The following is a 13467-nucleotide window of genomic DNA, read 5'->3' on the forward strand; positions in this document are numbered from 1 at the left end:
CAGCAATCGAACAAAGACAGATGCCTCTGGTTAGACAAGGACAGACATAGATATATAACATAGAAAACAGGATTAGAAATGTTGACATTACCGACGTCGAGGAAGTTCGGCCTTCGCTATAGGATCCCCTTAAGGGGATGCTGGAGTGAAGGCCAAACTTCCTCGATGTCGATAATGTCGAACATTTTTAATTCTGTTCTAATTCGTTTTCTATCATTTTCTATATTACCGGCTTATATCTGCCCTTGTCTAACGAGAGGCATCTGTTCTTATTTCGATTGCTGCGCCATCTCTCACTACACGCAATACTACTCCGCACGCATACATACATATGAGATTTTCAACGACAATTTTCTCTTATACTAAAGCTTCTAAGCTTATTTCTGAAAACACAACATTATTCTTTTTTGCAATTCCAATGGTGTTGTATGCTTATTTTATATGTACAAAGTCTAAATTTTTATGTGCAGCAAATGTTGTCACGTCATACATATAATTTTTTTATTTTTTTTCATTTTTGATGTAAAATCAACGCTAGCACCCTCCGTTTTTATACGTACTTTAATTCTGTAAAAAAGTTTTTTCAATTTCGTAAAGCCAATTCAAAGTTAAGTGTCAGCAAAAAATGTAATTGCTACTACTCCAGCATCCCCTTAAGCAAAGACATAATATGATTTAACTAATTAGTTAGTTTACCAACAAGTTGGAAAAACCGGCTTTAAAAATTGTTAAAAATCGCCCAGATACATGGCCATTGGCCGCGAATATATTTTGGCAACGCACGTTATGCAAGTTACATTGGCTGGATTCGAGAAGCGCGCTATTAGCGCTATTTGCTTATTCTATCCTTGTTTTACACCTGATGAGCGATAAAAGATAGAACGATGATGCAATAGCGCTAAGGGCCAGTTCCACAAACGTCGGTTAACTCTTAACCTCAGGTTAACTTATCCTTTGTTTCTTTCTAACGTCCCCCTTAGAAAGAGACGAAGAGTAAGTTAACCTAAGGTTAAGAGTTAACCGACATTTGTGGAACTGGCCCTAATAGCGCGCTCCCCGAACGCAGCCATTATCATTATCGCATTTAATGTATGTACGATCCCTCTTTCCAATGTCGAGAAGAACGCGACTGTCATCGAGTGACGATAACGCGATGCAACGTACCGACCACGATATAATCGTGGACATCATGGTACCGACTGGCGTCGTGAGTCGTGAGTCGTGAGCGAAAACAAAATATGTCGTACTCGAGCGAGCTGTCACGCTCTCAGGAATATCTGAGCTTTCGCAGCTCCGTACCGCTTAGGAAAATCGTTGTCGACGCCGACGGCACTAAGGTACTGTTTCCTATCATTATCGGTTTCTAATCGTTCGATCTCTAGCTCTTTCCCGCCTTTCCTCTTTTTATCACCTTTTACCATCGATTTATGCCAAGTGGCGGATGGCCTCATCTGTCTGATAAGTATTTATAAGCATAGAAGTAAACAAAAGAACATCTTGACATATTTCTGCAATTGTTTTAGGGATGGAAGGTGTACGATTCTAATCCAAAAACTATCAAGTGCCCACTCATATGTCTTCCACCCGTCTGTGGTACAGCTGATATTTTTTTTAGGCAAATATTGGGTCTGGCTGCCAAAGGTTACAGAGTTATCTCTGTAAGTTAGATATATGTAGATTCGATGAGCATTCCGAAACATTTGAACATATATGTAAAATAGTATAGATTTAATTCAAATCGTGTTAATATAACCGGTAAATGAGAACTTAATTTTCACAGGCTGAGGCGCCGGTATATTGGAGTATAAAGGAATGGTGCGACGGATTCAGAAAACTGTTAGATTACCTGGAACTTGACAAAGTCCATCTTTTTGGCGCTTCCCTAGGTCAGAACACGTCAGCAAGATATTTACTTTTGAATGACAATCTAATAAAAGAAATTAAAAATTTTATATATTTGCAGGTGGCTTTCTGGCACAGAAATTTACAGAGATAAATGCACACTGTCCCAGAGTGGTATCTCTGGTTTTGTGCAATACTTTTACAGACACGTCTGTATTTAGTTACAATGATTCCGCAGCAGTGTAAGTAGAGCATTTTAAACCGTAACTTTTAATATGAGGCTGATACACGCATGAATCTATGTGCGACAAAACTTGGAATTTGCTGCTTCATTACATTTTTGTATTTTCTTTATGTTCACAGCTTTTGGATTTTACCTTCGTTGGTACTGAAGAAAATGGTAATGGGAAATTTTGCAACGGAGCAAGTTGACGGAGAGATTATAGAGGCAATTGATTTTATGGTAGAACGGGTATGTGTCTTAGTTTTCTATAACGAATTTAATTGGATGCACTAGTGCGCGCTGACTTAATCTCTAAAGTAAAATGCAGATATCTCGACTGATAAAAAATGCCTAATATATATTTTATCAAATAGCACAATAAAGAACATTAAGGATTTCATGATTTTATCAGTTTATATTAAACATACACTTTACGTTGATTTGTGTACGACAGCTTTAATATGCACCAGTGCGCACTAGTGCGTCCAACCGAATTCGCTATTAGTTTACTTCAAACTGATGAAAGAAGGCAGAAAGGAAGAAAATGCTTATTCTACAAAATGTTATATGCACGCATATACTTTAATTATAGCTGGAAAGTTTAACGCAACCCGAATTAGCGTCCCGTTTAACAATGAATTGCATAAATTGTTATGTACAACCTCAGAAAATATGCCATTTACCTGTGACAATAATAGATGTTTTCGACGAATATGCGTTATCAAATGCAGTTAGAGAAGAAATGTATAAATGTTATCCAAATGCAAAACTAGCGCACTTGAAAAGCGGTGGAAATTTTCCATATTTAAGTCGATCCGCCGAAGTTAATTTACATTTGCAGGTAAATTAATAACGTATAATTATGATAAAATCAATTGTCGATGACATGAAATATCAAAGCATTTGTTTTCAGATTCACTTAAGACAGTTTGAAGGTACGGAGTATACGGCTTTAGAGAAGATTAAGATTTAGCGTAATGTATTTAGGAAAAATACTTTACGTTAGGAAAAATGTAATAAAATCCAGAAACTGTATATAAATGTTGATTAAACAGAGATTCTCCTTTGTTCATGTATGGATATTAAGACATATACCGATATTAAGACAACCTATACGCTTTTTGTATTAAGTCAAACGTATTACTTCTTAATACGATTCTCAGTGAAAGAATATTTGTTATGTAATTCATAAGTACTTTAGGCTATAATTATATGATACTATTAAGAATTATAAATATTGTTACTTAATTTGTTACCTACTATTTCGGTTTTTAAATATAAAATGCATTTATATTTTGTGACAGTTTGATCTTCTTTTAGTTGTAAAAAGAAAAGTCTTATAAATTACACCACAAGTAACTAAAACTCTTTAATAATTTATAATACGTCGCTATTGATATTGATAGAAATAAGAAATATACTTTTCTAATTCTTTTAGTATATATAGGTTTTATACAAAATATTTTTAATTACATCTCTATGAATTTAATAATAAAATATTCTCAAAAATTATATTTTTTGTATCATTTCGTACTGAAATTTAATATATATTTTCGGAAAATTTGATGTATAATCTGTTATTTTTATACTTTGGATTGCTACTTCTGTTTATTATGGTGTGCGAAGTTAGAAGTAACCATAGTTTGCTAGGTCGCCTGACCGGGAGACCGTATAAGAACTTGCTTTGGTATCGATTCCTTCGAGTCTGCCTCTCTCGCGTTTCTCTTTTGCAATCTCAGATTACAGGGCCTGTTTTACCCAGTATACGTATGACATCATCGTCCATGTCAGTTGCTTTTGAATTTTTCTTTCCCCATTTCTTTGTAATAAAATTTTAAATGGCCGCAATTACACATTTAAAAGTTTTTGCTGTATGAAAGATTTTATTGCTTCCTCATAGAGGAAGCTTTATTTTTGTGAAAAAAATTTTATTTTAGTTGCCGCTGCCAATGTGTTCAGAATGTTCTAAAACGTTGAAAAATTGCATTTTAAAAAATGTCCGTATGTCCGTGTGTGTGTGTGTGTGTGTGTGTGCGCGCGCGCGTGCGTGCGTGTGTGTGTGTGCGTGTGCGTGTGCGTGTGCGTGTGCGCGCGCGCGCGCGCGTGTGTGTGTGTGTGTGTATGTGTGGATTTGATGGCTGTGGTTGCTCTAACTTCCGCAAATATTGAGATATCGAGCTTAATTTTTTTTTAATCGATAGAATTATCATTTAAGGAAGGTTGATATTGAATTTAGCGATAATCGGTAAAAGGCTTCTTTCTTTTTATAAAATTTTGGCAATGCCCGTGGTTGCTCTAACTTTTGTAAATTTTGAAATATTGGGCTATTTCTAATTTTATTATATTCTTCAGTCTTTTCTACCCCTATTTCATATATATTTTATTAACATCTATTATTGCTCGGAATATCGGCCGTAATATTACTTGTGCTACTAAGCTGACTCTTTTTTAATTCATAAAAAGATTAAATTTAAAATTAAAAAAAGGGGCAAATTAAAAACTTGCACATTGCTTCCTCATCATTACAGATCGCTACCATTGCTCCTATTTTATTTTGCTCATAAAGCTTTTTCTATGAGAAAGCCAAACTAATAAATACTAATAATTATGCATCAAATAAAATACAAGCTTCCTTTTCATTCAATTTTGCAGTTTCATTAAAATATTCTCGCTAATGCCAAAAAGAATTCGCATGTTAAATATCGTTAATTCAGATTCGTATAAACGTGACAAACGTCATTTGAGCTTACGTGCGAAAAATTGGAAAAGGGTGTTCATTAAAATAATTAATGATGGTTTTGACTTGTGCGACGCGCAAGTAGGTATCGACACATTGATAAGATTACGGTTATCACTGGCTCTACTGCGTGTTATACCATAATCCGTCTGATAGTTTGACGTTATCTTTTGTAAAGAACGACGTGCATAATGTACGTTTCAGAGCTCAGTCTGCTCAGTTTCTCACCTGCACGTGACGGGAACAGACAGCCGGTGTCCGATATCGCGATATTCGCCGTCATATGTGGCGATAGCGTTAATTTTAATTATTTTTATGGCACGTTTAAAAGATCGATATCATTTGGACAGATACGTCACGCAAATTTCAATCCTATCATTTCTTCGACAATATTCACGAAATTTCTCTTCAGTCATGAAATAGAGCACGTGTTAACGCAAGCATTCGGTGGTATATCGTTCGAGTATTCGTGCTATTTTATATATTATTTAATTTTGTTAAATTTAAGAAAAGATACAAGATTGTGTCACGTTCATACAAAAATCAATCGCCATTCAATTTTCGTGCTATAAAACACAAGTTCTTTTTTACGGATTTACATGTGTATGTGTATGTGCAAGTTTATTTTTTTAAATATCTAACAGTTTGTTCAAAATCTTTTTTAGCTATGTTAGCTTTAATGAAATATAATTTGGTTTGGACTATTGAATCTAAATAATCGGATTATCGCAATAAGGTGTTACGTTATTATCAATGATCTATACCTAATCCCTCGCGTGATGAAATGTTGATGACGTACGTGTTTTTAGACTTATTTATAATTTATTGCAATCATCACGTAACTGTTTCAACAAGAAACTATCCTAAAGGAAAATAGCTTGAAGCAAAATTCAATCAAGTGAAAGGAACGCTGACCACAGGTTTGCTTCAGAAAGAAATAACATCGTCACAAACATTTTATCTTTGTTATTGTACATTGTAAATCGTAAATAATTTATGCTATTTAAACAATAATAATAAGTAAAACAGAATTGATATATAATATTATCTATATATAATCAATATGATATATATAATCAATTATAGAAAAAAATTCTTTTTATAAACCCTGGCTGAGGTGATATTTTTTACAGTAACTTTTTTACAATGATTTAATAAAGATACTTATGAGCATCAAAATTTAAATTGATTATCGATTTAAGTATGTGAATTTTCTGCTTTAACAAAGATCTGTGTTTTAAAAACTGACAAAAAATCGGCGCACAGTTCATTGAGTTGGAAAAAGTATATAAAATTTACACAATATCTTTAGGCGTTTAACTTTCAAATTCCTATTCCTAATATTCATGCAATCAAAAAAAAGTTTCTTCTTCCTGCATTTTACAAAACCTCAGTAATTGATTATATTATTCGTTCGTATATCCTTGTTAAAGTTGCATTTCCTGCGGATGTGCATAAGAGTGCGGAATTTTTGCAGAACACTATCGTAATGGATTCACCAGAATTGTGAAAGTTTTTACCCGATATCTCGAGAAAGACGCTCGTTAAAAAATGGATAACGAGCAAAGGCCTCTCGTGGACGTCGGGAGAATAGCAACGTCCACAAAACTCGCTTACGCGCTTGGACACATTTTCAACGATTTAGCGGCTGCTATGTGGTTCTCCTACACTTTAATCTACCTCCAACGAGTTGCACTGTTAAAACCTATCGTCGCCGGTGCGCTTTTACTCTTAGGTATGCGTCAATTTACTCACGCATGGACGATGCTACGTTAGTCACGCTATTGATTAATGATCGAACGATTTTCATTCAAGGACAAATCGTCGACGCCGTTATGACACCTGTATTCGGTTTCCTGGTCGATCGCTATTGCAAGAAGAAAATTTGGCACGTCGTCGGTTCCGTCATGGTTACTCTGTCCTTCCCTGTAATATTCGGCGGTTTTGTCAATTCATCTACCACGATCGCCATGCTCCTATATGTAACGAGCATTACGATATTTCAAACGGGTTGGGCGGCCGTACAAATCTCCCATCTGTCAATGATTCCCTCGTTAACTAATTCCGTCCTAGCTCGAGCCGACTTGACCGCAATAAGGTATGCGATTTGCGTAATATCTCTTGAAAACGTGAGACTCTTTAGGAAGCAGCTGACAAAAAAACGGTACGAAAGTGTCAATTTAGTTCAAAGGCCGGGCTAAGACTATTAAATAAAAGGGATAGTAAAGAATAAATAATTATTTCTAGAATAGTAGGTGCGAAGATTAGACGGGATATACGGCTCAAAATTGAAGGTAAAAATTCCGGAAGTCGCAACTTCAATGCAGGCTTATTGTAATTCTATATCTTTTTTGTTGTCCACTGCACTGTGAAAAGTATTTTTGCATAAACCACAACTTTAATTCAGAAATTGCACGTAAATTGTATTCAATAAGTCTGCATTAAAGTTGTGACTTCCGGAATTGGGAATAAATTGACACTTTTGTACCGTTCCCTTGTGAGTAGCGAGGTCCAAAACATTATTTCAAGACAAACTTAATCGTAGATATTCCGCTCAAGTCGGCGCAGCTGTAATAGCTTTTGTCGTAACATGGATCATTCTACCAACTGATGGCGAATCGATGGTTCAATTGGATCAGCAGGATGACTATAAATTTAGAGTACGTATGAGAAAAAAAGCTCTCAGATAGTACAGCTAATCGTTATGAGCTCAAAAAGGACCTTTTCAAATTTTTTGTGGATTTGCGTAATTTGTTTAAAAAAAAAAGAATTCCTTTTTGATATTTCAAAAAGACCGTAAGCGTTAGTAACACGCGCTGAAGCGGCTATCATGCGCCAGTACTTTCTCGTAAGTAAAAACTCGCTAGGATAAAAGGTGAGACACTTGACCTTAATCGCTGCGGATCAGTTTAAATGATACCTCCAGTATCACATAGTGCAGAGATGACAAAATGGACCAGTACATTTTATGTTCTTTCTGATACAAAAATTGTTTTTGGATAAATCATATGAAGGATTTTTTTTTATTTTTCTTCAAATACAAAAGGAATTATTTTTTCTAGTCCATAAGAAATCGCAATAAATTCGAAATAGTGTTTAGATAAAGCTTCATTGGCTTATCTATAATTGTAAGCATAACTTCGAATTTATTACGAATTATTATAGAGTGGAAAAAAAATTCTTTTTGTATTTGAAGAAGGACCTCAAAATTGGTGACAAAAAAATAAATTTCTTTTAAATTTTTAAAGCAGAAATAATATGAAAAAAGAATTCGATCATTTCATAATTCGGGAATTAAAACAAAATTTTTTTTCAATTCTGTTTGCTATCTGAGATGATTAAAAAAAAAAGAAAGATGTGCATGTGATTCTGATTTGCAGAACATCGCTCTGATCCTCACAACTTTCGGCTTGATCGCAACCGTCTTCTTTCACATTTTCCTGAAAGCGAATCTCTTGGAACAACCAAAATCCTCAAAATCAAACGTCGAAGAGCCGGCCAAACTGTCGGACGTTTCATTGAATCGCCGGATATCGTGGGCCGGCATCACGATTTTATTAAGGGTCGCGATGTTATACGTGGCGAGCAGATTATTTATCACTCTCGCTACGGTATATTTACCGCTATATATAGAAGAAACCAAAGTTGATGGTAAGCAAGCGTTGGCCAGTGTGCCGTTGGTTTCGTACGTATCCTCATTTATAGCCGCCTTGCTGCTCAAATACATCAACAGGATTTGCGGTACCAAGGTATAATATCTCAATAATAAGAAACCTAGCAAAGACCAAGTAACATGCAACTTACATACATGCAAGAGAAAATTTCCTACTTAACAATGTAAATACAATATAACAAATGTGTTGAGTAGGAAATTCTAACTTGCATATAAGTTGTATGTTATTTTTGGTGTTTGTTGGGAAAGGAAGAAGAGAGAGAGGCAAGAATGCTAGGTGTATTTTTGTTTCGTTGGATCGTAGGCTTGCTACTTTCTCGGCGCTATAATTGGTATAGCCGCCGCCGCCGTCACGGAATTCGTCGGGAGTAACACGACGATCGTATACGTCATCGCCGTGTTAATTGGCGCGGGAAGTTCCATCACGATGGTCACCGCATTGAGCGTCACCGCCGAATTGATTGGCTCTCGAACGGAACGTAGCGCATTCGTGTACTCGATCGTGACTTTCCTCGATAAAATCATCACTGGTCTCGTGGTGATATTCATCGAAAAATGGTGAGTACAATAACCGTCAAATAATCATGCAAATTTTATTTGATAAATTGCAGTCGCGATATATTGATTTAAAAATTGTCGTAAATAAACCTAACTTACTGTAAGAAATTTTTACTTTACGATTCGTAAATTAACCACGTAGCTTAGTTACTTAACTGTCTTTAAAAAAACCTGTTTTCGTCTTTTTTAGGAGATGCAACGACAAGGAACTTTGTCCTACATATAATCGAGACACATTGTCCATCGTTTGTGCTTCCTCAATGATATTGGGACTTGTAACTTTGCTATCTGTATCGCGTTGTCTAACTTGAAAAATTAATAAGTTAATATTTTTTTTATATTACGTGTCATTTGTAAACCATATATAACTTATTTTTTCAACACTGCTGGCGAACAATAAAAATTTTTCATATTGTATTCCTAATATTATTATTATTGCATTGTTTTTTATATTCTAATTATAGTGAGTTTACTTAGGATTTGTGATCGTCATTTGATCGATTATATTCGCAAAATACATTCGAAAAACGTGAGAGAAGGAGGGAGCATATTAGACATAAATTGTTTTCTTAGGAAGTTTTATTTAATTTTCTTTTATTTTTGGTATTTTATAGAAATTATTAAACTATTTCCGGGCGTTGAAATGTAACAGAATTGCAGATGTGTAAAGTATTATCCATTGGAAAATATTCTTGGATATGGTTCAGTATATATGAATATAGGAGGCGCTAGTAGATAGAGCCCACATAAAATGCGGGCATAGTGGAATATATAAGGCGCTGGAAGCAAGGAATACAATTTCTGGATTCCAGACCATTCAGGTATAGAAGGTAACAAAAGGGCGGATGTTGCAGCAAAAAATGACAATTTGAATGGGAATTGATTTCCAAATAACGGTTTCTTTTAAGGGGATGCTGGAGCCGTAGCCGAACTCGATCGGCGTCGGTAAAGAAGACCGGCGAACTATATCTGTCCTTGTATAGACAAAGATATAGACAAGGATAGCACGCTACATTGCACGCACACATACGCACGATGCACACCGACATTATACTTTTATATTACGCTTCCAAATCTTGATTTGGGGGGTTTATCGATGTTTTTCTTGTTGTGCAATTCGGGGAAACTTGTTTTCGCGTTCGTACCAATGGTATATCTCTTATATGAAATACATCTTGTGACGAGCTGACAGCTCGCCGCAACTCGAGACGCCATATTGGGATAAGAGTAGGATAAGGAAATCTGTACTTTCGTAATTTTTTCTCGTTTTCTATATAAAATTGGAGTTTCCCCGAATCATTAATGTATGTACTGCAATTCTGGAGAAGGATTTTTAATTCTGTCAAATTAATACGACGCTACGTGCCGACAAAAAATGCCGGTAAAACAGACGGCTCCAGCATCCCCTTAAGAAGGTCAACAACTATTGGAAGGAGGAATTTCACGCCGATTTTGCACAGTGGTTCTCCGGTTCAGATATATATAGGGTCCCTTTATTTTAATCCTAGAACACCACACTTCCAAAAAGTCCCGATTCCACCACACTGGGTGCACGATACCCAGTGTACTTTCAATTATCAATAACTTTTCGAAAAGTTGATATTTTTAAACATGTTTTTTTTTTTAATTTAAACGCCAGAATGATAGAAACGCGCCTGTGTTATTATAATTACGATTAACATTTAAAGACAAAAGTTAATTTTGGAAAAAGCCCGAGTAAAAATTTCCTGATTCACAAAAAAGCGCTTTTTGCTTTCAAAAATTACTTTTTTTAACGTCGTATTTTATAAAAAGATTATAGTTATTTGTTGAATATAAAGGATATAACTTTTCAGAAAGAAATAAAAAATAATGATTTGTTTAAAAAATGTTTTGACGTGACAAAGGTTGATTATGATAGCAATTAATGGCGTGCCATACATCTACTAAATGGCGAATGAGGCTGGCGCAGCATGAGGAGTCGTAGAGGGGGAACAAGAGTTTATTTACCTGGTAAGGTAAAATTGATGGTTAATTGATTCGCATAATCTGAGTAAGAGGGCTGTTTACTCAATATAGATTGAGTAGTGATTGAGTAGTTTTCTTCATCTCTTAAGAGCAGTCTTTTTAGGATTTTTAGATTTGACATTGTGAATTCTCCGGACTGTTTACTTTGCCTAATGGAGGAGACTATGGATGTCTTTAGCCAGAGTATGCTCCAAATTCTCTGATCAAAGAAATATCTTGATTCGAGAGGCATCCTCCGGTGAAAAAATTTCTTATATTTTCTCAGAAATGTCCTAAGAATTTTTCATATTTTACATTTATGAAAAATTCTGAAAAAATATGTCAAATTTCTTAAATACTTTCAGAAACAATTAGATGAGAATTTGCCGAATATTTCAGTATCTGTATGTATGAAAATTTCTGATAAATTGCGCAGATTTTCTCATATTTATTCAGATTTCTACAAAAATGTGTTGGCGGGAAAAATCTAAAATATTTATTACTATTTTATCTGAGTTTATCTAAAAAATGTTCCAATTCGTATAAAAAATCTGAGAAAATGTTAAAGATTTTCCGAGACATTTTTCCGCCAGGACCGTGAAATTGAAAGGATTCCTCTCTCACCCCTTCGAATACCTACTGTGGGTACATTAGATTGTAAGACCCTTTCTTACATAAGTAATTTCCTAAACAGAATAGAGTTATTTATTTGACACTTTTGCGGACGGTTGAATTTGGAGTTTAGTTTTTGTTTTAGTTCTTAAACTTTAGGTTTAGTTTTATTTTCTAGTTTAAGTCCTTTTTAAATCGTTTTAATTTTAATTTTCGTCTTCTAGTGACTAGTTTAAACTTCTAATTAAACTAAATCTTAAGTTTTAGTTTAAACCTTAAGTGTTAGTTTAAGGGGGATAGTAAAGTTTAAAATTTCAAAAAATTCGATTTTTTGTTTTTTACATATTCTGGTAGTGGTGATCCTTTAAAAATATTTCCCAGTTTAGTTTTTTGAAAAATTCGCAAAATTGAGCTCAGGGAAGTTAAAAATGTGAGTGCTGGCCGGCAAAGAGTCCGCGTGCAGGTTCGCCTTGTGCTACACTTTTTCCTCTAAAATCTGTGATGTTCTGTAATTACTGCTGCAATGGAAGCTGACCTGAAAACGTCATTTTATAACGCGGATAACTTTTGAGCTTCGTACGTATCAATTTTCTAGCTAAAACTAGTACTCTAAACTTTAACCGTGTTTTTCTCGAAATGACATTTTTCGCCAGTTTTGCCACGATAACTCACGAACGGCTGCAGATATTGACTTAATTTTTTTTTTAAATAAAGATAACGAATTTTTTCGTAAACTGAACCTATTTTAGCGCAAATTAATTTTTTGTAACTGTTTTAACAACAAATAACTTAAATTTTTGAAATTTTTTTTTTGGCTGCCATTGTTGTAATCTTGACAGACTTTTTTAAACTTTAGGCTGAGTCTATAGAGAGGGATCTCACCAACAAAATGGCACCAAAAAAAATTGAAAATTCCAGTTTGTTTACCAGGAATCGTAGTAAGAACAGAGCAGTGCGCAAATCGTGCGGTCGCCTTCAATCATCAATATCACTCTTAATTATTATTTATATTCTTGGGACTTTTACGTTTCGTTTAGTTCGTTAAGAAAGCACTAATAATGCTTCAAGAGAAAATTTATGTATGTTTATTTGTATGTCCACAAACGACATTTAAATTTTACCCAATTTTCAGCTGTTTAAACCTTATAAGGAAATTCCTTTAAACCTTATATGAAAATTCCCCTTAAGAGATTACATACTTTTGATCTTGTAGAATCTTTTGAAAATATCTCTTTGATTTATGGTTTAGTTTTTTTATAAATAAAAGGAAACCGATTTTTATAGTAAAAAATCGCATTTTTGTTACGAATTGTTACGAATTGCTATTTTCCGAAAAATCAATATTTTCAAAATTGGCAATGACAAGCACTAGTTTTATTCATCTATAGTTTAAGGTGGTTTGGTTACCGTATAAGTCAATATAAAGCCTAAATTTTTCTTATTAAAAAAAAAAAAAAAAAAAATTATGCATGTATTCTATTGAGACACTTTTATAATTACTGGTTTTATAATGTAACTTTTCATTCGATTATGTATCAATTTATCTACTGATAAATGTAAACAGTTCAAGATTTGACTTTATAATTCGTACAAGAGAAATGTCACGACATTGCATTTCTTCGCTGTAGGCAGTTATTATGCCTGTGCCATGTGTTTGAGTGATGTTATGTACTGTGTTGAAAAAAATTAATTAATTATAATTGCATAGTAATAATTTCTCTTGATTGTGCCCATGCAATACTGTAATATCAATTTCTTAATTTTTGAGTTTATCCTGTTTAAATATAACACTTGAGAGAGAGAGAGAGAGAGAGAGAGAGAGAGAGAGAGAGAGAG

At 34.3% G+C, this 13467-nt stretch overlaps 2 protein-coding genes across 6 annotated transcripts; both read left to right on the top strand.

Annotated features, from left to right (window-relative positions):
• The first annotated feature begins 1097 nt into the window (after positions 1-1097).
• LOC112457198 (maspardin-like) lies at positions 1098-3123 on the top strand. The gene is made up of 7 exons (XM_025020124.1): positions 1098-1337; positions 1524-1658; positions 1781-1886; positions 1964-2084; positions 2206-2314; positions 2658-2906; positions 2979-3123. The coding sequence occupies exons 1-7, from the start codon at positions 1239-1241 to the stop codon at positions 3036-3038; spliced, it is 879 nt and encodes a 292-aa protein (XP_024875892.1). The 5' UTR covers positions 1098-1238; the 3' UTR covers positions 3039-3123.
• A 1897-nt stretch (positions 3124-5020) lies between these two features.
• Positions 5021-9414, top strand: LOC112457199 (major facilitator superfamily domain-containing protein 12-like). Of its 5 annotated transcripts, XM_025020125.1 has the most exons (8): positions 5021-5411; positions 5612-5722; positions 6280-6537; positions 6618-6900; positions 7348-7462; positions 8183-8551; positions 8780-9033; positions 9224-9414. In XM_025020125.1, exons 3-8 carry the CDS (start codon positions 6354-6356, stop codon positions 9342-9344), a joined length of 1326 nt encoding a protein of 441 aa, XP_024875893.1. In that variant the 5' UTR covers positions 5021-5411; positions 5612-5722; positions 6280-6353; the 3' UTR covers positions 9345-9414. The 5 variants fall into 5 exon arrangements, with proteins under 5 accessions (XP_024875893.1, XP_024875895.1, XP_024875896.1 ...); XM_025020127.1 differs by lacking the exon at positions 5612-5722; XM_025020128.1 differs by lacking the exon at positions 5612-5722 and having other exon boundaries at positions 5021-5405.
• The last annotated feature ends 4053 nt before the right edge of the window (positions 9415-13467 follow it).

The sequence above is a fragment of the Temnothorax curvispinosus genome, unplaced genomic scaffold (genome assembly GCF_003070985.1).
Source record: "Temnothorax curvispinosus isolate PA1 unplaced genomic scaffold, ASM307098v1 QBEX01007608.1, whole genome shotgun sequence".
NCBI lineage: Eukaryota > Metazoa > Arthropoda > Insecta > Hymenoptera > Formicidae > Temnothorax > Temnothorax curvispinosus.

Excerpts from the sequence above, each read along its gene's own strand:
- LOC112457199 (XM_025020125.1), top strand. The coding sequence starts at position 6,354 with ATGGATAACGAGCAAAGGCCTCTCGTGGACGTCGGGAGAATAGCAACG. Across the intron at positions 8,552-8,779 it reads ACAGGATTTGCGGTACCAAG|GCTTGCTACTTTCTCGGCGC; the intron begins GTATAATATCTC and ends GTTGGATCGTAG. Across the intron at positions 9,034-9,223 it reads GTGATATTCATCGAAAAATG|GAGATGCAACGACAAGGAAC; the intron begins GTGAGTACAATA and ends CGTCTTTTTTAG.
- LOC112457198 (XM_025020124.1), top strand. The coding sequence starts at position 1,239 with ATGTCGTACTCGAGCGAGCTGTCACGCTCTCAGGAATATCTGAGCTTT. Across the intron at positions 1,887-1,963 it reads TCTTTTTGGCGCTTCCCTAG|GTGGCTTTCTGGCACAGAAA; the intron begins GTCAGAACACGT and ends ATATATTTGCAG. Across the intron at positions 2,907-2,978 it reads AAGTTAATTTACATTTGCAG|ATTCACTTAAGACAGTTTGA; the intron begins GTAAATTAATAA and ends ATTTGTTTTCAG.